Genomic DNA, 25,128 nt, shown 5'->3' with positions numbered 1-25,128 from the left:
AGGAAGCTTCATACCTCTGACTGGACATAACCTAGTTTTTTTCCCTTTTGGGACCATATGCCATGCTCACTTAGTGCTTCAGCAACAGAGTGGGCCAACAAGATCTATCTAGGTTATGCATAATAGGTTGGCAAGATAATGATCTGTGATCCAGGTCTAAAGCAGTTTGACAACAGAGTACTCTTTCAGGTAGTCTAGCTTACGGGGACAGTAGGTACACTTCTTGAAATATAAACATGGTCTCTGTGTAGAATGTAGGTGCACGTATGTGTACACACAGTGTGGCTACCTTTTGCAATGATAATATTCAGACTTCCATCCTGGGGATTTCAACAGCTATTTTAAGATATAGAGCCAAAATTGACGACTGCCTTTCAAAAATGTAGTTAACAGTTCTATAAGAAGCACATTCAAGATTATGGGAATATATATGTAGAAGATATCTCAGAAATGCAATGGACATGCAACTGTAACAACAACCTTGAGAATTGCTACAATATCCTTGACTTGGTTAAGGGTGTGTAGATTTATTTCTTAATTAAACTTGCAATTTGGATTACAGTTTTCAGTTAATACCACAAAAATGTTACAAGCTTGGGAATAGTTTATTGCTGTTTAATGTAAATTATTTGTTAATTGCTTCATAACAGCTTTCCAGAAGAAAATACAATACGTTCAGCTATGGTTTTATGACTGCAGCTAATCCCAAAACCTAGAGCCTGAAAAATAGCTGCATGGTCCTTACTGTTTTCTGTGGAGTTTTCATATTTTCTTTTTCTTATTTAAATTCTTCTTCTTTATTGTTGTTTGATGAAAAAAGCACTTAGGGTAATGACTTGTTTATATAATTTTGCTCTAAATGTTAATTCAAAATCACTTGTTCTCTTGCATCAAAATATTTTCTTTGATTATAACTCTCATATTCATCACAATGAATGCTTAATCTAATTTCAGTTATGTAGCAATATGCACTTTTACTAACACTATGGAAATAGTTGTACATTTTTGTGCATTTGACTCAGTTTTGTGTTCTTTCTCTTTCAGTGAATTTATTGGATTCACGTACTGTTATGGGGGACCTGGGATGGATTGCTTTTCCAAAAAACGGGGTAAGCTTTCATAAAATTTTCCTTTCAACTTATGTTACCTGAGTAGACATCATGTTAAATGTCACATATGATTGAAAATTCACTGGACATATTTGTTCTTAATAGAGGAGGGGTGTATGTGTGAAGATGAGGGTGGAGACCCCAAATTAGCTCTGACTTGGGAAAAGCGGGAAAATAAGGAATGGATTTCAATGACTGAATAACAAATATGTGATTTTTCTCTCTGAGTGTTTCTCCATAAACAATTGTGAAGTTCCCTTTGACATTCAGGAGAGTTTCAGATTGAAGCAATCAACAAATAGAATTGGTTTATCTTAAAAAAATAAGAGTTAAAATAAAAAAGATTTGCTGGCCATTTGTTCTTATCTTGGTTATATTAATTAGGAAATAAGGGTAACGTGTCAATGGCCAGTGTCAATTCAAACACTGGACCAATTTATTTTGCATGTCTTTTCTACATTAGGGAATGAAAATATTGTAAGAAATCCCTTTAAATTCTCAAGATTAAGTGTTTCTCAGGTTATCAGGCCAGTCATCATTCAAACATTTTCTTTCAATTTTTGAATTTTTCTTTGTTGAAAACTTTCAGAAAAGATGTTCATTGGAACATCTCTATAGTCAACAGTTGTTTTTATTAGTAAATTATTTTTCTGGTGTACATTAAAAATAAAGTCTTTTGGATGAAAGTTAAGTAAATCACATTTTACAATATGCATATTTATGTATTTATAATACTCATATTATTAATAAATAGATTATATTTAAAATTATTCCATAACTGTTTATTAAATTAGAAACACATCCATATTATTAGATGTAAAATAAAAACATGAGTAGAATATCATGACATAAAATTATTATATTACACAAGAAGTATAAACTGAATTGTATGCCTATTATATTAAAAATAGTTTAAACTTTGAGAGATTTTTTATTTTTAATAGTTAATATTTCAGTATTTTATTTAAGACTACCCAAATTAATTACAGAACCACTTTGTGACAAAGACAAAAATATTTTCAACACTCCATTTTAAGAAAAATAAATAGTTTTAATATTTAACTTAAAAAAAAAATACCTCATGGAGCCCTGGCTAATGTGGCTCAGTGGATTGAGCACTGGTCTGCGAACTGAAGGGTCGCTGGTTCGATTCTTAGTCAGGGCACCTGCCTGGGTCGTGGGCCAGGTCCCCAGTAGTGGGTGCAAGAGAAGCAACCACACATTGATGTTTCTCTCCCTTCCTTCCCTTCTCTACAAACAAATGAATAAAAATCTAAAAAGAAAAAAACTCATGGACATTGACAACAACATAGTGAATGTGGGAGGTAGGGGGCTGGGTGGAGGTGGAGGAGGGTATAGGGAAACAACTGGTAATGATAAAAATATAATAAAAGTGACATATTTAAAAATAAAAAATATGAGATTTAGAAAATTAATATGCACTAATATTTTGTATGATTTTTGAAGGTTAATTTTAGTTTTTTTTTAAGTAGCTGAATATTATTACAAATCTGGTATTAACAACCCAAATAGCCAAATTTTTTAATTTTTTCCATTTGATGAGTAAGTCAGGTGTGTTTTTATCTGTCCCTTACTAAGAAAGTTATTACTGAAGTAAAAGAAATAGTAGTAATTATTGTAATTAATAATAATTTATATGTTAATATCCTAATCTCAGTGTGCTTTCTCTTTTTCAATTAACTTAGTATTTCTTTTTGGGTGTTAAAGTTTATAATTGCATTTAGAGATACAATATAAATAAACTGAAGACATTAGAACATCTTTGTTTAGATAAGCCAAATGAAAAAAGAATTGTCCCACTTAGATATAACTGGTGCCAGCATATGATATATATTCCTCTAGTCTGTCATTCTTCTGTCTTTATTGTGCTCTTCCTCCTTTTGTTCTCAACCCCACCCTCAAATTATTTTCTTATATCTATCACCACCCCTGAAGAGGTAGGTAGATAGCTGACATCCATCTAGGAGAACCTATAAATATATTTTGCACTCTCCATTTTTACCACAAACCAAAAATTATTTATTACATAAGTATTTTAAATTGCCTTTTCTGGGAATGTGGCTGATATGCTGGATTGAAATTTATTTTTGAAAATCCTGAAAGAACGTCATACTGTCTTCGAGTCTAGTTTTGTGTTTCTCCTCTTTCCATTCTGAAGTTATTTAGAAAAGTTTTGAAAGGGTTTAACTGTGGGGGTAAATCTGATGTACTGGCTCTGGCAACTAGAAATGTTGGGGAAATCACCCAGATTTGTAAATGATTCCTGTATAAAGCACAATTGATTTTTTTAAAAATACATAATATCTTTGTATCAACAATGGGTTCTTTCCAATCATTCTAACAACTTTGTTTTCTTTTTCTTTGTATTATAATTGTTAGTAAAGTATCAGATTTTAGTATTTAGTTTCAGTTTTGAAATTCTATTTAATTTTTGTATTATTTTTGGGTGATGTTTCATTTGATAGAGCTATGTGTCATGTTACTATTAAAAAATTAATTTAGAGACACTTAGTGGAAATGCACTTGTTTAAATATGTGGAATGCGTGCAGAATCCATGTGTTATATTTTGTTATGTCACTCAAATACAAAATGAAGGAATTTTTAAAATTGTATTTTGAAGAAAAAGAGCATACAAAGTATAAATCATTCTAAAATATATATGTACCTTTAATATATTGTTATCAGACTGTGCTATTTATGATTGGATAACCAATCTAATTCTAGACAAAATATACAGGGAGGTCAGCAGAGTGATATGTGATGTCAGCAAAAATTGTGAAGTAAAGGCTTCCAAAATTCTTTCCTTTAGAAAAGACATGAAGACACTAGAAAACATGTAAAAATCAACTTTTCAGAACTGTAAAAATTATCCAAAGTCTTGGAACCATACAGCAACATTTATTTTTTAAAACTGACTGAATCATGTTAGAATAGCAAGTGTTGTGGCATTTTGAGGTGCACTGTGTCCTTTTCTGGCTAGTCAGCTCTCAGATATCTTTGAAAAACCAAAAACCTGCATCCATGATGAAAACCAGCAGCCTGGCAGGCACTGGAGGGGGCAGAGTAGGGTAGGAGATTTTTCAAAACTTGACTCCAGAAATTTGTCATTATTTAATCTGATAGCTCCCAGGAAGATTGCTTTTGTAAAGCTGTCTTGATTTAATCTGACTCAGAGCTCTCCCAGTCCAAAAGCTTTTATTACACCAAGTAAAAAAGTATATACTTTTTTCCAGACCTTTTTCCTACACTTCAGTCCTTAAGAATTACTATTTTATTATTTTATTAATTTGTATGTTTATGTTTTTGCTTTTCTAAAATTTTTATTGTAAGTTTTCCATGACCGCTTGACCCCCTGATACCCTTGTCCCCCGGTAACACCCACTGCTGTCCATGTCCACAAGTCCTCTTTCTTTTTGCCTGATCCCGCCATCCCCTTGCCTCCTGCCTCCCCATAGCGTCATCCTGCTCTCTGCAACTCTGTCTTTATTTTGCTGTTAGTTCACCTTAGATCCCACATGTAAGTGAAATCATATGGTACTTGCCTTTCTCTGACTGGCTTATTTCACTTAGCACTATGCTCTCCAGGTCCATCCATGCTGTCACAAAGGGTAAAATTTTCTTCTTTTTTATGGTTAAGCAGTATTACATTGTGTAAATGTCCCATAGTTATTTTATCCACTCATCTACTGATTTTATTTCTTATACCACTAAAAAACACCACCCCAAATTTGGGCCTAAGAGTTGGGGAAGCCACTCATGTGTTCCATATACTTCTTAGAAACAACCATTGTACCTGTGACACTTTTCTATGGTTGTAAACTCTTAGACTTCTTGTAGCTCTCACATATTGACCAGTAGACAGTGTTTCTAAAACTGTGCCCAGTTCCTGGCATATAATAGAACTTCAATAAATATTTATTGGAAGGGTAGTTTATTTTATTTTGTTTTATTTATGTAATGGTGTATAAATTATGGTTATATTTTTGTGTAAAGACTAAATGAGTGGGACTGTGTTGGCACAATGTTGGAACTTAGTAAACACCCTTTCTTTGACCTTCTATTACATTTCTATTTTCTTCATACTAAGGGAAACACCCACCAGGTTGTTTTTGTCTATCGTTGTATTTACATGAGTTCACTGTCAGCACATAAAGATTGGGGGATTTCATATAAAATGAATTTCCAGCTTTTCTGTTTACTTGGAAGTTTTGGAAAATAAGAGTTAGCAGTCTTTTATGATCTCAACAGCCAAAAGCTGAGTAAGGCTGTTTTTTAAGAGAGTAAGCAATTTCTCCTGTTTGACTCAATTTCCACTTGATACTCTTCACTCATTTAAGTTGCCAGTTTGTAATGTTGGCATTTTGTAGAGTCAATTTTTACTATTTCACACACATCAGGATTTTCTGTTGTTTCAGGACAGACTTTATTTTGTTTTAAACTTCACTTATTGTTACATGCTGAGATGGTTTCTTTCCTTCATGTTTTTGTTTTGTTGTTGTTTGTTGTTGTTATTGTTGTTTTTTGACTACTTCACCTGAGAGAGGACACATCGTTTGAATTTGGGCTTCAGTATGTGCTTTTTAGCCACAGTGTATGAGGTAGCGGTGTTTGTTTGTATGTGTGTGTGTGTGTGTGTATGTGTGTCCCTTATTGTGGTAAACTGAACTCTCTTCTTTTATTATTCTGGACATATCACGAAGTACCATGTTACAGCATAGTTTACTTTTATGCATATTTGCTCGATTTATTCATCCAACAGATATGTATGGGGCACTTGATAACATGCCAGTTTCTTTTCTAGGCACCAGGATTAAAACAGTGCAGAAAACTAACAAAATTTCCCAGCATCCTGCAACTTGTGACAGCATTATTTTGAGAACAAATAGCTATAATATTGGAGCCAAGTGGTAGATGAAATGCTTTCTAGTCATATCTTTTTTTTTTATACATGTACAGAAGTGGCGCAGGGGTGTGTTTCCTCAGTCATTCAGGTAGTTTGTGACACAACTGGGAAGAGCACGTGTACTATATTGTATTTGGCACACAGGGTGTCAAATCACTGTTTCTCATGGCCTTGCCATGAAAAACAATGCTTTTTCACGTATAGAATTCTAATTAGTATTGACAGCAACAATGTAAAAAGAGATACCCGATATTCTTTTTGTAGAAGAGGAAAATGAGGCTCAATGAGGGAAATTACGTGCTGAAGTTTATTCAGCTGGTAAGAGACTGAGTCCATTTGAAACCCAGGTCTTCCAGGATGTGTATGACTTTAAACAAGAGCTGAACTCCTCTGCGCAGTTGATATAAATGAGGAATTGGTTGCTAAGGAGAAATTCGCCTCAAAAAAAGATTACGATGAGCCAATGTGATCACGTTTTATTCATTGCTAAATTGTAAGTATTTGAGAAGAAATGTGTAACACATTGGTATTCAATTATAGAAGTTGCATTTGTTATAATGTGTGTATAGAATATGTAATTATACAATTAGATAGAGATTGATAGATAAATAATTAAGAGGATGAGTTGACACCCACTATATCTGTAATTTTTTATGACCTCTGTGAATCTCAGCTTTTCTATCTGTTAAGTGAGGGTGGGTGGCTGTTATATCATCTATCCTGCATTGTTATTTTTACTTTTAAATAAGCTATTAATTTTTAATGTACCATGTGATTCTTAAACCATTAAAGAAATAGAAAAAATGATGGTTGATGAAAAGGCTTCTTCTATATCGCTGTTTTCAAATACAGCAAGAAAGCAATATTTTAGTAGTTAAAAGTTACAACTACTTAGCTATGTTTTTGGCATTTGGCTGTTAAAAGAAGTAAGTAGACTTTGAGAGGTTTCGCATCAGAACACCCAAATGTGGGACTCAATACTCTAATTTCACTTTGCATAAAATTGAGGAGAGGATTTGCATTTTTTTTCTTTTTGCCAGAACTAGGCTTTAATGGTAAACAACAATGAAAAACAAACAAACAAACAAAACACAGACTGACTTCTGGTTTAATTGATGTAAAATATGCATGGTTACCCTAAGTTCTAAATTTCACTGTTTGAGTAAATATTTTTTCACTTCCGAACACCTTTTCAAAACTAATTTCTCTTGAAGTTCTCAAACTTTTTCAGCCTCCACCCATTAAGACATAATTTTAACAGTAATACTGATTATTAAGAATGAGGTTAAAGAATAATAAAGAGACCTTGAGAATTCACTGATTTTGTTATGGACTCTATTGTCATTCCTTTAATTTTTATGTTTTCATAAAATTTCATTTTAAAATACTTGTAAATTTTATAATCATTTTATTTACTGTTAAATTAAGAAACTTCAGTTTTTAGAGACATTTTAAGTTCATAGAAAAATGAGCAGAGAGTTTGGAGAATTCCTATATATCAGCTACCTCAATATACTACTCCTCACTCCGTTTCTACTATTATTAGCATATTGTACTAGTGTGATATATTTGTTATAATTGACAAACCAACACTGATACATTGGTTTAGTTAAATGCCTTGGTTTACATTGGAGTTCACTCTTTCTATTGTACATTCTGTAGGTTTTGACAAGTATATAATAACATACTTTTACCATTACAACATCATACAGAACAGTTTCACTGCCCTAAAATCTCCTGTGCTCCACCGATTTATCCCTTGCCGCCTTCTTCCCTCCTTCCTCTCTGGCCTCTGGCAAATACCGATCTTTTTACTTGCTTCTTCTTTGCCTTTTATAGAATGTCGTGAAGTTAGAGTCACACTATTAGCCTTTTCAGATTGGCTTCCTTCACTTAGCAACAAGCATTTAAACTTCCTCCATGTCTTTTTATGGTTTGATAATGTGTATATTTTTATCATACACTAGCCCTCTATTTTTTATACCCAGTTGTGGGATTTTTGGAAAGAACAGTGTCCCATAACCGTAAGAACTCCATTTCTTTTTTTTTTTTTTTCACTTTTTAAAAAGGTTTTATTAATTTTTTTTAGAGAGGAGAAGGAGTGTTTGGGGAGAAAGAGAGGGAGAGAAACATCAATCAGTTGCTTCTTGTACACACTCAACCAGAACTAAACCCAATGAACTTAGCCACACCCGTGAGGGCTAGGCATATATTTTTGTGAAAAAAAATCTTTTATCATCTAAGGTTGCCAACAAAGTATCACAGGATAATGGACTATCAATTTTAAAGTAAGAAGTGAAGCAATTCTTTATAAATTTATATTCACACTTTTACTTTGCATTGGAAAACTTGGCAATTTATGGAAGTTCTCCCTCTCTCTCTCTCTCTCTCTCTCTCTCTCGCTCTCTCCCCCCTCCCCCTCCTCTCCCCTCTCTTCTTTCTCCTTTGTTTTTTTTATTCCCATTTCTGAACTCTCTACTTTCACCCAAATTGACAAATATTTAGTAGCAACCTCTACTTCTAGACTAGGAAAAGATAAATGAAGACTTTAAATACATGAGTATTTTCCTTCAGAGACAAAATCCCATTTCAATTGAAATTATGAAAGTGTTTAGAACAGATGAACAAACCTCATAGCAAAGTATTTGTTTGAATTTTGATGGAATCATATGGTGGAATAGCAGTAGACCCAATAGACTCTGTAAAGTAAGTATTTTATCACTTAGGCTTCTCTTTTTCTGCCCTTAAACTGTCAATTTCATATCCATAGCTTTATCAGCCTATTTGTTCACACTTTGAATGTGTTTTGCTTCCTTCTCATTACATCAGAGTTATTTCAGTCACCTTCTGGAACATTTACTATTGATTAACCTATATAATCTAAGCATGGATGTAAACAGCCTTGTTTCCTGGACATTTTTAGCAAGGGATTTCAAGGCTTATTCTTATGAGAATAAAATTAATGGTTATGGTGTTTGTTTAAAGCAGATTATGCTCGTAGGTCTCAGAAATTCCACTACTGCTGTTTTTTTGGGTTTTTTGTTTTTCCATCTGTTGTTGTTACAAATAATCACCAGATACACCTGCCTCCTTGGCTTTGGTGGAAGCAGCTTTTCCCCACTGAGTTCTCAGTACTTCCTGTAGCACACATGCAGCGGGCAGGCCTCCACGCTCCCCTGGGCACCACCTCTGAGTTGTAGTGCAAATTCTGCTCTCAGTGTTGTTATTGTACCTTCTTCCAGTCATCGAGGATAAACATTATTTCGAGATATTTTATTATGCTGATCTTAGTGGCCATTAGGATCATTCATATTTATTCACTTATCTGAGAGAGATTTCAGGATATGTCAATCATGTTTTTACTAAAATGAGGAGAGAGGAACCTGCTTTCTGTCTTGGGGGAGAAAGAATGAGCAATACATAGAAGACACTGGAAAGCAGGAGATGGTGGCATTTTTGTGTTCCTGCCACTTTCTTCTACTTTGTTACTTTTTCTTTTTCTTTTTTTTTTTTTGGAGACAGAGAACCTGTGTATTTACTTTTGAAGTTGAAAATAACTCAGGTTTAGGTTAGTCAAAATTGAGTACAGTATGTGGCCTCTCTTGAATCCAAAAAGACTTAAACTGGATTTTCTATTCTGATGCTCAGCTTTTGGCCATAGTGTGTATGAAGGTTTTATAGATGATTCTTTGCTTCCCAAAATTAAAGGAAAAGATGAGAAGAAATTTCTGAACACTGCTAATTTTGAATTCTGGTTATGATCAGACTGAGTTTTGCCAGAGCGTTATTTTGGCTTTGCTTTCTGTTGAAGGAGAGGAAAGATAATGATAAGCATTGAGGCCCTCACTGAGCATGGAGAGGCTAATAAAGATTAAAGTAATGCTGAAGTGGGTAAAAAAGAACACATTAGTGGATATAGAAAAGCTCTCTATTTGGACAGTGATAGAAAATAATTCTAAGGGGAATGGATATTATACTATATAATGAAAATGCCAGTGTAATGAAGAACAATTCTGTTCCAAAGTAGCTTTGTACTCATTATTTTTTAGAAAAACAAAAAGCACACCCAACCTAAGATAATTAAGATAAATAATTTAAGGAATTCAAGATAGTCATTAAGCCTACACTGAAGTTTAGAACAAGCACAATTTTGCTTTTAGATTTCCTACATGGAAACTTGGCAGTTGTGAAGAAAGTTCTCTTAAATATCCAGCTTTGCTGTGGCATATGAGAGAAATGACATGTTTATTCTTTGATATATGCAATAATATGGTTATTGCAATATACTTAGCAATAGTCACAGTGTATTCCTACAAAGTAGGATTGTGACATGTGAGTATTATATATTCATTAGGTGTGACTCTATTTATATATTTAAAGTCACTAGAACTCTAACATCTTCTTTTGAGGGTCTCAAAAACACTTTTCCCACATTTTACAGAAACTTACAGATGTAAACTGGAAAACGACCTTTATCCATGATATTCTTTTGTTAATCCCTTTTCCTTAATCTACTACAATTGAGCAGCTCAAGACTTCATCCTTCTAATGGCCGTTTCAGTTCAGCTTTTTTGGAAAAGTATGGATCCAGGACTAACCCTCTTCCTCCCTGGTAGCAGACTGTGCTGGGGAATCCTTCTTTTTCTCTCTATCCCAATCCCTGTCTAGTTCTTCCTTCCCGATTGTACTGTGTACTGCTACGTTACTCACATTCACCGCTTTGTCCAGTTCTCTACACAAACACAATTCTTATGATCACTTCTCTTTTTTATGGCTTTTTAAAATCCTCACCATAAGAAGACTAGTTTTAGATAGAGAGGAGTAGGGGAAGAGTGAGAGAGACATCCGTTGATCGGGTGCCTCCTGTACCCTCCCGGTCTGGCATGGAGCCTGCAGCCTAGGCATGTGCTCTGACAAGCCACTGAACCAGCAACCTTTTTGGTGTATGGGACGATGGTCCAACAAACTAAGCCACCTGGAGAGGGCTTTTTATGGCTTTTTCAGTTGGTCTATATAACAAGCATGGAGCATAAATGTGAACAAAGAGTTTCAGGTCATTTCCAAAGAGTCATATACAAGGTACTGTCATTTCTGCTGTCATGTGAAAAGCCTGTGGATACACTTGCATCAAACAATCATTTCCCAATGTAATTCTCACCTGTTTCATATTGCTTTCTAATATTTCCCTCTTCTGCATTATGTATATGGGGATTTCTGTGTCTCTGTCCGGATGTTTCTCTGCCAAATGATGCAGCCCATGTAAAATTTGGGCCCAAAATAGTTTTTCATCAAAAAAAAAAAATCTGCTCTCAAGGATATATGCACCAGTTTTCATATATGCACTGGAGATACATATACATATTATATATATAATATATATAATGATTTTGTTTTACTCTCATCTTCCTCTTAAGTAATGAAGATGCTAAATAGAACTGGGTCTTGTGGAGGTTCCCAGGACCCCAAACACCAGGTATTTTTTTCTGAGTGTTTTGATTGCTGTTCATAATGATCCTTTTTTTTAACCCCTACCCATTTTTCAGCTGTTTTCAATTCATGTGACAGTGCTCCTGAGCAAGTCAATTTGAATTAATTTTGCAAGCAAAATACTTTATGGTTCTGAGTACATAATCTCCATCTCCCACAGAGAAAAAATATACTGTAATCATTCAGCATTCCTATTGATTATTTCCATTAAAGGCAGCAGGGGAGGAGAGAGAATGCTCAACACTCTTCTGTGTTTTAAGTTTTGTGAGGCTTTTGTTATTTATTGCCTGTTTTCTCTATTTTTTTTTTTAATGCTTGCACTAATACAGAAAGTGATGGTCCAAATTGCTCAACATGAAATGTCTGTCCTCTGGAACTTGGTTGTTTCCGTCTTTGTGATTTCATAGCCCATCACACTTTACCTCAAATAACTTGATTTCTCTCTTCTTAAGTCCCTAAGCAGGGGTGTCCAACCTGGGCCCCACCAGCCACATGTGGCTCAGGATTACTATGAATGCAGCCCAACACAAAATCATAATATTACTTAAAACATTATGAGATTTTTTTTATGTGTGCGATTATGTGTCACAACGTGTTTAATGTTTGGCCCAAGAAAACTCCTCTTTTTCCAGTGCGGCCCAGAGATGCCTAAAAGTTGGACACCCCTGCAAGGATTTATACAAATTTCTACTTGCAGTGTTTAGTAAAAACTAGTTCTACCTCCCACTCTCCATTAACCCATCTTAATGTTAATCCTGTTTTCAAGTCCCAGCTGAAGTTATACAGCATGAAGACTGTCATTACATCACTAAAGGATGACCTCTTCCTAGACCTAGTTGATTTAGCATTTATTATGTATTGAGCATGCTAAAAATTAGTTATTATAGTATTACCTATTGTTTGTGTGAATACTGAGAGCTTCTCTAGTGTAAAGACTTCTTATCTTTAGTGTGAGCATTCTACTCTATGCCTGAAACATAAATTCATATTACTGATGGATACATAATTAGACATCTAAATTTTGAGGATGTGGTGGCTATTGGATCCAAAGACTGAACATTTTTTTTTTTTGCTAAAGATAGAATAATGAAAAATAAATCAAAGTTTAGACATAAGAGTTCTTTTTTTTTTTTAAGTCTATAAATTTATTGAGTAAAAACAAAATCGATGACAGACATATTAAATTCAGTTTGACTGTCCATTTGCAGCAGAGATGAACTGAGGTGAAGAGAAGACACAGCGATGCTGGCAAGGGGACACTGAATGAAACAATCTTCCATTTATTATAAAAGCAGGCATCACGCAGCAGTGCGAGTCAGTTAGCAAAGGCAGAGGGCGCAACTTTTAATGAGCAAAGATAAAACCAGAGTAAGCAAGAACTTCCAAGAGAGGAGAGGGTCAGGGCATGGAGGAACAGGGGCTAGATAAGAGTTCTTATTCATTTGATGTCATGCAAGTCTGAGTCAAGAACAACTTTTACAACTTATTTTATTTATACAACTTATTTAATTATACAACTCATCTTGCCAAAAGACTACACATGTCTAGCTCCAAGATAATATTGATAAACAGGACTCAGTTCCTGTGCTCAACTATTCAAATAGATAAGTTTTGCATGATGACCCCTAATATAAAATATACAACCTGAATAAACATATACATAATTGTTGGGGCCACACATTACTATATTATATAAATATTTGCCTCCACAGAGGCAGTATGGTTAATATGGAGAATTTGAAATCAGATACTCCACATTCAAAATCTGGCTCCATCCCTTACTACTGAAAATGTAGCAGTTTAATTAGTCTTTATTTCTGTTTCCTCATCTATAAACTGCGTGTGACAATACTATAACCACATAAGTTTCTCCTATAGATCTGAATGAAATAATGATGCAGTGTTTACTGCAATGTGTGATGTATATTAAGGAGTCAGTTTCTGTTGTTGCTATTATTTTTTATCTTAGTTTCTATTTTCATTTTTATTCACCCTAAGAAGTATACAGTGGCCATGATAGACTTATAACGTCATTTTGTCTTGACCATTATCTTACCATCTTCAATGTTTGAACTAAATTGTAGTTGAAACTTAAAGTTGTAAAAATAGATTGTTGTTAAATAAAGCATCGAGATTTTTTAAAAATAAAGACTTCAGAGGTTTTACCAAAAGTCACCTGGCAATTTACTTGTTAGTACATATATAAAGTTTCCTAAAACATTTGTTTTTCACTAATGAATAAATAAAATCACAAATATTAATTTGTGTGTCATGATTCACAAATCTCAGTAGGATTGCACACTAATTGTAACAAGAAGCAAAAATTCACAGTGAAGGGAGGAAACAATTACCAAATTGAGAATGATTTATAATTTTGTGGATTGGTGCATGCCACGGTGTGAATGTTTGTGTCCCCACCAAAATTTATACTTTGAAATCCTAATACCCTATGTGATAGTATTAGGGGATGGGGCCTTCAGGAGGTGCTTGGGTCAGGAGAATAGAGCCCTCCTGAACAGGGTTAGTGTCCTCAAATAAGAGGCTCCAGGGAGCTAGCAGCCTGCTTCTGCTTTGTGAGGGTGTAATGAGAAGTCTGCCACCTGGAAGAGAGCCCTCACCTCCCCATACTGACACCCTGATCTCAAGCGTTCAGCCTCCAGAACTGGGAGAAATAAATTTCTATTGTTCATTTCTATTTGCGACCGAGTTTATGGTATTTTTATAGCAGCTTAAACGTAATAAGGCAGTTGGCTTACACAAACCTATGACAACTTAACACTCTAAGTACCATCTTTTATGCATCTCTAACATAGAGCAGGAGTACAATGATGGTCATACACTGAATAAATATTCTTTATATTCAAAACAAATGTTTTCTGCATTTTCTTTTAAATAGGGTATGGGAAATATTTCATTCAAAAATATTAAAATAAAATTCCATGCTTACAGAGATAGTTTACAAGAGGTATTTTAACTTCGTGAGTTGTCCAGATAACTGAAGCTGATTATTTTGTTGATTAATTTCACTTGTTTTCAAGGGAAAAAACTCTCTTCAGCTAGCTTAAGAGGGAGAAAAAGACTAATGATGAACTCAATCCAAGGTCAATTGAATTTCTGAAATACTGAAACCAAAGAGTTGGGCGAGCTCCCATAAACTAAGTAGTAGTCACCCCTTGCTTCTCTTGTTCCTGCTTATAACCAGTAGTTTCTTCATACATTTCTCTGGAGTCCAGATTTCTTTGCTTCATTTTGCTTAAGGCTTTCTCACAATTCCAAATTTGATCTTCTGTATTTCAAAGACCAGCTCAGACTGTCTGGGAATGTTTGAAATTCCACATGGAAAGAACATGATGGGTTCCACTTGGCTCAGCTGTCCATGCCTGATGGAACCACCTCCAGCTGGGGTGGGGGAATGGGATACGACCACCCAGCATACATGTAGCTATAGCTGTTGGTGACTATCTCTGCTATACTGAGAGTAGCTAGAAAAAAGTCTCTGGGCTTCATCCTAATTAGAGTCTTCTAGGAATTCTGATGATAAAGCATTTGTTTAGGTATGATGTTTGTTTTTTCCTATAAAATTGGTTTAGTTATAAAAATACTTAGTAATGTGAAATATTATATTCTGAAAATTTGCAGTGAAATAAGTTGTTTCAGTGTTTAATTTTTGTAACTGTAAAGCCTGATCTGTATGAAACACATGAATCATACCTAGCTTTCAATAATTTTATATGCATGGGATTTTTGAGGCTTTTGATTTTATTTGATAATATTTAATTGGTTTATATGATTTATTTGAAATCTCAGTGTTACTTGGCCCATTATTCTTATATTTTAGACTTCATTGCAGTCACTGACTTTACATCTTTCAGTTATCAATATTCTTTTCTGTAATGTGAATACCCCTGTGCCTTCATGCTACTTTAAGTGCATATTCCTGTCTGCATCTAGTTATGAGTAGGCATAAAACTAATAACATCCTATTAGCTCATTGTTCCCCTAGAGTCTAAGCAACTAACCCTTGTGATTGCTGACCTGGTTCTGAAAGTCCCTATGCTGCAATAAAATCAAGTCTCTTGCTTAGATGCAAGTTATAGATACAAAAATATAGAAACAAAAGAGGAAGGCAGCTTTTACGTTGATCGATACTGATTTTTTTTTTTTAGGTGGAATTCCCTTACATGTTGAAACTACTTCCGAAATATTTCTATTTTAATGCCATAGGTTATAAATCTGAATTTATTCAGAAAATACATTCCAATTCAGCTTTATTTCTTCACATTTGATCTAGAACACATAATGGAAATGGCTCATGAATGCTTAACTTAATCCTTCATGTATTCCACTCTGCATCAGATACATCAGGACAGGACAGCTGCCACTGTTACTGGAGGAGTTTCATTTTAAACAGTTTTGTAGAGTTGGGCATGCATGGGCTTTTAATTGATTATAACATGCAAATATGTAATAAGCCAATGAATCACAGGCTCTGCTATGATTACAAATTATTCAAATAAGGCAAGATTATTCAGTTTGTGTCACAAATCCTTTTAGTCTGCACTGTTAAAGGCATAACGATGAGTATAATCCTGAGAGATAAAGTCATTTCATTAAACAAGCTTCTTTGTTTTACCATTTGCTGCCAGATTGAATAATGGGATTAAAAAAATATTTAACAGGAGTGATAGTATGTTGTATTTATAGTACCTTATAATTCTGGAATAATTTTATTTTCTTAAAATATACAGATTAAAGTTATTATGATTACAAATAACATATATACTTTTAATACTAACATCAGGAAAATTAATGTGGTTCCAAAAAGCAGCATCAGGAAGGCGTTAATCTGGAAGGTGGAAGGCAGCTATCATGTCATCAGATGGTGAGAGTCTCTAGAAGGCCAATCATTAGTGGCTTTTGTGGTAACATTATTGAACTGAAGTCTATTCCTGACATCTATATATATTGTGTATTTTCCTTTGAATGTAAAAATGAGAGTAAAGACACTACATCATATACATTATCAGTAAAATATTGAAGATCCTATTATGTACCCTCTCTACATCTTCAAGTGAAAAATTTAGGACAGCATTGTGAAAAATAATAAATGTAACGTAGGATTTTATAGTTGAGGATCTTCATGGTATTAAGCAAATGTGGTCAATATTTTCCGAGATACTTTAAAGAGCTTCCTTTAAAAGTAAATTTAGGTAGAAAAAACTATGAAAACCACCACCACCCCAACAGCAGCAGTAAAACTAACAACAGGCAATAATGATAATAACATGAGCTCATATTGAGTTAAACTTGCGAGTTTTTCCAAACTTTAACTCAGTTTACTCATCTGTTAAAAAATAATTATTGTTAATTAGTACCCATATTTTATGCTTTTATGGTCCTGACTTTGATTTAAAATCTGATTGAATAAGCAATTATGCTATGTATAAAGGTGTTAACACGTAAATTAGTTCGTAGTTGGAATTTGTGTAGACATGAAAAAATCGTGTCTGTGATTCTAGGTGGAGTGTTCAAATCTGTGAACTGGAGTGTGAATTGGCAAAATATGAGAATATTATAGGCACTGCTATGCACTCAATATTTGTGCCTCTCCCATTCGTACTTTGAAATCCTAAACGTCAGTGCCATGGTATTAGAAGGTAGGGTCTTTGGGAGGTAATTAGGCCAAGAGAGTAGAGTCCCAAGGTTGGGACCATAAGAAGAGGTAGGGGGAAGTTTGCTTCCTTCCCCCTTCTCTTCCTTATGAGGACACAGCAAAAAAGTGTCCATCTATAACCAGAAAGCAAGCTTTCATCAGACACGGGATCTGCCAGTGCCTTGACCTTGGACTTCTCATCCTCCAGAGCTGTGAAAAATATATATTTATTGTGTAAGCCTCCATTCTATGCTGTTTGTTGTAGCAGCTGGAGTTAATACAAGTGCCAATTTCCATTTTTCTAAAAGGATGACAAGGTAGGTATAATGTGGTCAGACACAGAAAAAGGCAGCAAGAACATAGGAGAGCTCTGTCTCCTATGCAAACGTTGTATAAAATGAAGATGTATCCACTAAACAAGATAGACTGTTAGGATGCAGGTAACTTAAAGAGGGTTAAAACTCCTGAAGTTATGCCAATACTTTCAAAAGTAATGTTTTATTAAAGATTGTCTGAAACAGGAAATAAATGTTTTAAGCCAAAGGGATTCTATATTCAAACAAGTTTGTTAAATATTACATTAAATGATATTATACAAGTTTCTCTATCTGCTATATTATACTAAGCCTTTAATAAATAAACAAACATTCGGGTTCTCCCAAATTATTTGACCAGGAAACGTCTTATCCATTATATTTTAGAAGACCTTCATGAAGAGTGTTTAGTGAACAGTTTAGTAAGCATTGTTTTCAAAGAAAGAACTTGTTTCTTTTTAAACCTATCTAAATGCAGTGATTTATAGAAATGTTGAGTAGAGGAATACTTCTTTCTCCTTTTTCATAACAGCATATGGAGGAGTGCCTAAGAATCACTTCCTTAAACGTGCCTGGAAAATTGGACAAAGGTACCATAATAAAAACTCACTAGTCTGCTACTGGAAACTGGAGCCTGTATGTAGTTTCTAATATGTTGTATGGGCCACATCAGGACAATTCTACATTCCCATTACAGACACACATTGACCTAGACATGTAAGCTAAAACTGGAGAGGATTTCAGATCTACTTTTCTCAAGGATCAATGCCAGAAATTCCTTTTTCATCTGTATGAATGAGGAACTCAATAATTTATTCAACACATGCTCTAATTACATATCTATATAATCTCAGCTAATCTTTAAGCTATTGTTCCTGTGCAGGACAGAGAAAGAGTTCATGTAAAATCCCACTAGAAAGTTATATTGAACTAATAATAATCTTCTAGAGAGAAATGATGTATCTTTTCCTCAAAACTACTGCACCTCACATGCACAAGGGGTTTTCTAGATAAAACTTGATTTGAAATTACATGCTTGCATATAACCTTGAAATTAATTTTCATATAATTGTGGATGTATTTCTTTACCAATTCATTGAACAAATAGTTATCTAACAAATCATGTGTTAGAATTGTACTAGGCACTCAGGATATAAAGATGTAACAAACATTCATTGATTTTTTCATTCACTGGAGATTGTATCATAATACAATTAAATAAATAAAGGAGTTCAAATCTTGTAAGGGTTTTTAACAATGAAATTTTAACTCCAAATTTAAATGAGTAACTGTTAAATATTCTATCAAAATAAAGAAATAAGTAATAGTGTTATTTTCCATGGAGTCTGGAAAATATGGGTAACAATTCTTATATTTGTGATATATTTAGGCTTCTAGTGAAATGCATATAAAATCTCAGAAGTTTAAAAATATTTTCAATATTTCAGTAAATTATAATTTTTCATTACAAGTGAGGAATTTAAATATCAAACTATATTTTACATAATGCTTCTTTTAAAATGTTAAATTATTACTCATAATGTGAGTTAGATATATGTGATACTCTGTTAACTTTTATTGAAATATAGTCTTTAAATACATTTTTTTAAAAAAAGTAATAACAAATTTACTGAGATCTGGATTTTATCTGTGTCAATTGGTGATAATAAAATCAGTTTTCTCATTTTAAGTGTAAATTGAATCAGTTATTAATAGATTGTGAACAATTTCTTATCATGTAACTACAACCACAGCCACAAGGAGATTTTAAATTTAACTCACTTTTGCAATGTCTTCTTTCCGTGAATTAAGTTAAGTATGTCAATTACTAAATCTTTCTTGAGATGAGAATTTTGCCTTACCACATAGGAGTACTGGGAGAGAAATGTTAAGCACTGTTTAAATGCTTGATATCTTAATATTCCTGAATGTCATAGCTGGAATCATCCTATGGTAGGAGAAGATAACAGTTTAGTCCTAGTATTACATACTGTATAATTGCATTTGTACATGAAAGGAGATGCATATATATCATGTGACAATTCTTCATAGATGTGTGTTTTCTATATACTCATGTTAAAAAGATAGTAATCACTTTATATATTTTATACAATAAATTGTCAATTTCAGAAAAAATCATGAGTCACAATAACTCTCTTTACATGAATTTCTTTTCTATCATCTCAGTCTTTTATTATATTTAGTAGATTTTTCCCTTCAACAGAGCTCTAATTATTGGATTTATATGCAATAGTTTATGTATGAGAACACATTATAAAGCTTAATGTAGCAGTCCCCCTTATCCATGGGGGATATCTTCCAAGACCCCAGTAGATGCCTGAAACCTTGGAAAGTACTGACTCTAAATATAGTAGGTTTTTCCCTCTACCTACATACCTGTAATAAAGTTTAATTTATAAATTATACACAGTAAGAAATTAACAATATCTAAGTGTAAAATAAAACCATAATAACAATATACTTTCATAAAAGTTTGTGAATGTTGCATTATTAAGTAAAATAACGGTTACTTGACCACAAGGACTACCATACCAGCAACAGTCAATCTCTCAACCCAATGACTGCAAAGTTATCAATAAGAGGTCTTGTATACAATCTGGGCATATTGGACGAAGGGATGATTAATTTCCCTGGTAAAACAGAATGAGACAGCTTGAAATTTCATCATGGTACTTACAACAACATGCAATTTAAAACTTATGATTACTTATTTTGGGAATTTTCCATTTTATATTTTTGGACCAAAGTTGACCATGGTCACAAACTAGAAAAAGCCAAACCTCTAAGAGGGGACCACTGTTTATTCTGACATAAGGAAAAACTGTGTCTTAATTATCTAAATCTTAAATATCATTAGTATTGTCATAAATAAAAACAGTCACGTGCAGTTATCTCTGAAATTTGAGGTACTCATTTCATCTATTCCAATGACAATTTTTTCTAGTTATTTTTAAATGCCTATTTTGTCTGTTGAATTTGTTAAATTCCTTTACCAATGAAACTATTTCAATAGTTTGTTCCCTTAACAACATCTATCTTTAAATTTATGAAAATATTATGAGTGAGATGATAATGGGGTTTATTACATTATGATTTTAATAAGCAGGTGATTTTTTGTTGATTTGTACACTTGAAACCTGTGTGGTTTTGTGAACCAATGTCACCCCAACAACTTCAATTAAAAATACTATGAGCGAGATAACAATGGGGTTTATTTTTTGTTATGATTTTAAAAGAAATGCAGTTTTTAATAGAAATAAATGAAAGTTCTCGCTCGTGTTCGTAGTCAGCATGTCTCACTCAACTGTGAATTTGTGAACTGCTAAAATGAAAGGTTTTGAATAATGACAAGTAAACCTTAAAGCATTTAAATTTGGGTTTTGAAATGTCACCAAAAGGGTTTTTGTATTTAAAATAAGTCAATACAATTTTTATTATATCTTATAATTATTTTATCTCCTCCTGTGTCTTTATCTTTTCCTGAAAAAAATAACAATTTACTCTTATCTCTATTATTTTAAATTCCTGCAGTTTTCTTGGCCAAATTCTGATTTCCTAGGTTCTGACCTATATAGTAATTGGTAATAAGTGAAATGTGAGGTTAGTTATTAGATCATGAGATTTCTGTAGTTTTTGTACATTATTGATTAGTTAATGATAGTGTGACTATATGCATTATTAGCATTTCTAAGCTTTAACTGGAATTTACAGTTTTGTCAAATAAAACCTTAAACTTTTATTGTCAATTATAGTAGTTGCCACAGTGCTATCATTTGTATCTAAGACCCAGATTATCAGTTTCAGAATCTTTAATGTTATTTCATTAAAATTTTATATTGTTCTTAACACTTATAATAATAGATATGATCTATTACTATTGTATGATGAGACAGAAAAATTCCTATTCAAGCAGTCACCATGAAGCCACTGACCCCAAAGATTTTATGCCTCTGTCTCCATCAAGTGCAATTCCGAGTGTACATAAAATTCCAAAATCCTGGAGCCTCCTACCTCCCAGAGTCATTTGGAAAACTATGAGAGAGATTTGATAGTTTCTTTCTAGCACTAACCACAAATCTGGCAGTATGTTGTATTATATTATTTTACCTTATATTATACTACATTATATTAATGTCATTATTTTATGCCTCCTATGTAGTATGTTATAGATATAGTATGAGAAACATGCAATAGTCTTTCTTATTCACTGTTGTATCTGCAGTACATACTATGTGATCAATATAATTGTTGAATGAATGAATGAATAAATGAATGTATTGCTGTTATGAATAGTTATGTCATTCATCTATCAGTGATGTGAAAATTAAACTCAGAGCACTTCTTAGATTGAAACCCATAAACTGCCCTCTATTATCACTATTGCTTCATTAATAGAGTTTTAATAACAATTTACTAATAATAAGCATAGGTCACAAAATAAGGAATAATGTATTGACCAAATTTGATTTTATGAAATATCTATTTTCTTTATTTTCTTAAGAATTAGTGAAGACTTTATCATGGTCCATTGGACACTATTTGGGAATGATGCACAATTTCCATCTTCATTTACATACTGGGATATTTTATTTACTATCCATGGTTTTTTCAAATTTGCCATGTTCTATCTTGAACACACTTTCGGTTATTCACCCAGGCTTATATATGAACAAATAAACTAAGTTAAAGTGAGTGTTTTTCTAAAAATCTTTTATATTATTATGGTATTTACCATTATTTCTAAATATCTACCCAGACCAGTTCATAGAATTAATCAAGAACTGTAATGTTTACAGTGTATCTTTGAAGACTATATCAAATAAAATAATGTGTAAAGTTGATTGAAAACAAAAATACTTACTTTTTCATGGGGAAAAAAGCAAACTGAACAGCATGCAATTACATAGGACTAATACAAGGATGCCTAGAGCAAGTTGGGCCTAACTAAATAATTTTAACCTTAAGGCACTCATTTAAGGTTTAATCATACACCTTAGGCTTCAGCAAAATAACATCTAAGTGAAACTTTAATGGGAGAATTTAACAAACTAAAGCCTATCTTTCGAACTCAGAATACTGATAGTAATGTTCATGTCCAGTGTTCCTTTTCTTTGTTTTTCCAAATCTCTAACATGCTCAGATACACATCAATATACAGGTACGCACAGATACACACAGCCTAGTATCAGGTACCGGAGAACACCTTGAAGATTCTCAGTATTAAATATGTCAACATGCTAGAAGCCCTAATATAAACATCACAGGCTAGAACCCTGTGGCAGAGTTCAGGGGATTGATCCAATATTTGAACTCGCATTCTTGTCCCAGGGCACCTGGCTATATTTCTGGTCTGGATGTTAACCTTTCTCTTATATTATGATTTCTGAACCCTTTTCAACTTTGTTTTTGTTGTCTTCATTCCTTTGCTCAATGAAATAATATTTATTGTAAATCTGTTTTGCACTAAATACCGTGTACATGGTAAATGAAGAAATGAAAGATGAACTTTGTGCTTCTCATAGTCTAATGAAGAAACCAGGTTGTAAATATTAAATAATGTAAACATTATCACCCATTTATTATGTGCCAGTGACTATAATCGGCACTGGAGAATCAAATATGGATATCTTATTTCCACTTTCATAAGATTTGAAATCTAGAGTCACTATACCAGTTACTTTATTGGCTTCATCTTGCTCTGGCCACAGTAATATTTGGCACTTTGGGATCTAGGTTTCTTCTAGTTTGGTGCACATTGTCATAGCCTGAATCTGTAAAGAAGGAAGCAATTTGTGTAAACAAGTGATGTTCCCCAATGTTTTTATTTCATCTTCTGTTGTTTAACCTCTTTAAACATGACTGCAGTGTTCATTATTCAAAGTAGGCTATATCCTGATTAAGGGGAGGATCATTTTTCCAGTGTCTGAGGTTAGAAATTACTCCATTGCTTTTCATAATGAGTTTCAATATATCATGGAAAAAATGATTACTTGGTTCATAGATTAGATACATATGCATGTCTGGTTATACACATGGAAGTACTGAAGCATGTTGCTCCCTAAATATTCATTCCTTACTTTTTGCTTTTCCTCTTATCTATCTCTAAGAGGAAAAAACTTTACCACCTTTTGTTTTTCTGCTTTTCCTCCTAATATGGGAAGAGCATTGAGTACTTTATAAGTTCCTACAAATCCATTATCTGATTACTCAAGTTACCTGGATTGTTTTCAGAGCAAATGTCTTTAAAGCTTTCTTTGTTGCAGAAAATATTTATTTCTTTTCTGGATTAGCATCTTATTAGACAAAAAAAAAAATCAACCAATATCATGGTCTGCTTTCATTTTACAACACCATATATATAAAAATTTGATTCTTATAAAAAAAGAAAGAATTACATTCATCAACAGAGAGGAGATTTAAAATTTACCTTTTTTTCTTTTATCTATTCCAGCAAAAGGAAAAGAGGGGGAGAAAGAAAGGGAGAGAAACATCAATGTGAGAGAGACATCAATTGGTCACCTCTCACACATGCCCCAACTGGAGATCAAAACTGCAACCCAAGCTTGTGCTCGGCCAGGGGATCCAACCTGCATCCTTTCAATTTGCAGAACGGTGCCCAACCCACTTAGCCACACCAGTCAGGGCAGATAGGAGACTTTAAATAATTCATTACGTTAATTTTCATAAACAAAATGAAATGAATAAAGAGATTTTTTTTTTAAATTAAGATACAACATCTCTATAGGCAGGTTTAAAAAAATGGCAGTCATTTGCTTACAGAAAAACTGAAGAGGACTCAAGTGTCATGAAGAAACATTGTATTAACTTGATTTTGATTAATTTAAAAGAACTGCATGCATATAGATTTTAACTTGAGGGAAGGGGACTCAATCATTTTTAATTCAACTCAACTTCCCCTGAAACTTGGGCCTCATACTAAGACATAGTATAGTTCTGGCCATTTCATGTAGCGCTCCAGAATGTCCACCAGAGGCAATCTCAAGTAATAAATTTTAGAACTTAAATATATTCAAAAATCTTAAAGTTAAAAAAATATTATAGCTAATGGTGACAAGAGTTGTTCCTTATAAAAACTGAGTTAAGATTCTTAAAATATGAACTTAAGATGTAGGAGAAAATACTTAGGTCAGATGACAGAAAACTAGGCTGTATCATGAAAGGAAGATTTGCTGTTTCCTGAGTGCAGATGGTTTGGTGAATTTCTCCTTGGAGGATTTGAAAGGAAGACTCAATTTAACAAATATGTACTTACAATAGAATCCAAGTATTTTGCTGGAGATTCCAAAATATTATATTTCTTCCTTCAGGAAACTTTTTGTTTAGTTTAAGAAATAGGTACACTATAAATATCTATGATTCAGTGTACTGCAGTTATCCACATTTAATGGACATTTTTATAGAAATCTGCTGAGACATTGGACTCAACAAAGTGAGAATGTGTGTCTGGTGAGAAGTAAAGAGCCAGAATTTTGAAGTGATATTGCCAGAATCATAGCTCCACAACTCATTAATTTTCTTAGTTTTGTCATCAAAATAGTACTAGCTTCCTCATTGGACCTGGTGAAGGTAACTTTTGTTAAATCATGTAAGATAGAACT

General features: G+C 33.3%; 1 protein-coding gene across 2 annotated transcripts in view; it reads left to right on the top strand.

The window, feature by feature from the left end:
* Positions 1 to 25,128, top strand: part of EPHA5 (EPH receptor A5) — a 329,941-nt gene that overhangs the window by 27,016 nt on the left and 277,797 nt on the right. For both annotated transcript variants that reach the window (XM_054566806.1, XM_054566807.1), the window contains exon 2: positions 1,045 to 1,109. In XM_054566806.1, the coding sequence (XP_054422781.1) occupies positions 1,071 to 1,109 (39 nt within the window). In that variant the 5' untranslated portion in view covers positions 1,045 to 1,070. The remainder of the gene's footprint in view (positions 1 to 1,044; positions 1,110 to 25,128) is intronic.

Source organism: Pteronotus mesoamericanus, unplaced genomic scaffold, assembly GCF_021234165.1.
Source record: "Pteronotus mesoamericanus isolate MK-2021 breed Mesoamerican mustached bat unplaced genomic scaffold, CSHL_Meso_final contig_180, whole genome shotgun sequence".
Taxonomy (NCBI): Eukaryota; Metazoa; Chordata; class Mammalia; order Chiroptera; family Mormoopidae; genus Pteronotus; species Pteronotus mesoamericanus.
The sequence above is the reverse complement of the archived record's forward strand: the minus strand, read 5'-3'. Positions and strand labels throughout refer to the sequence as shown.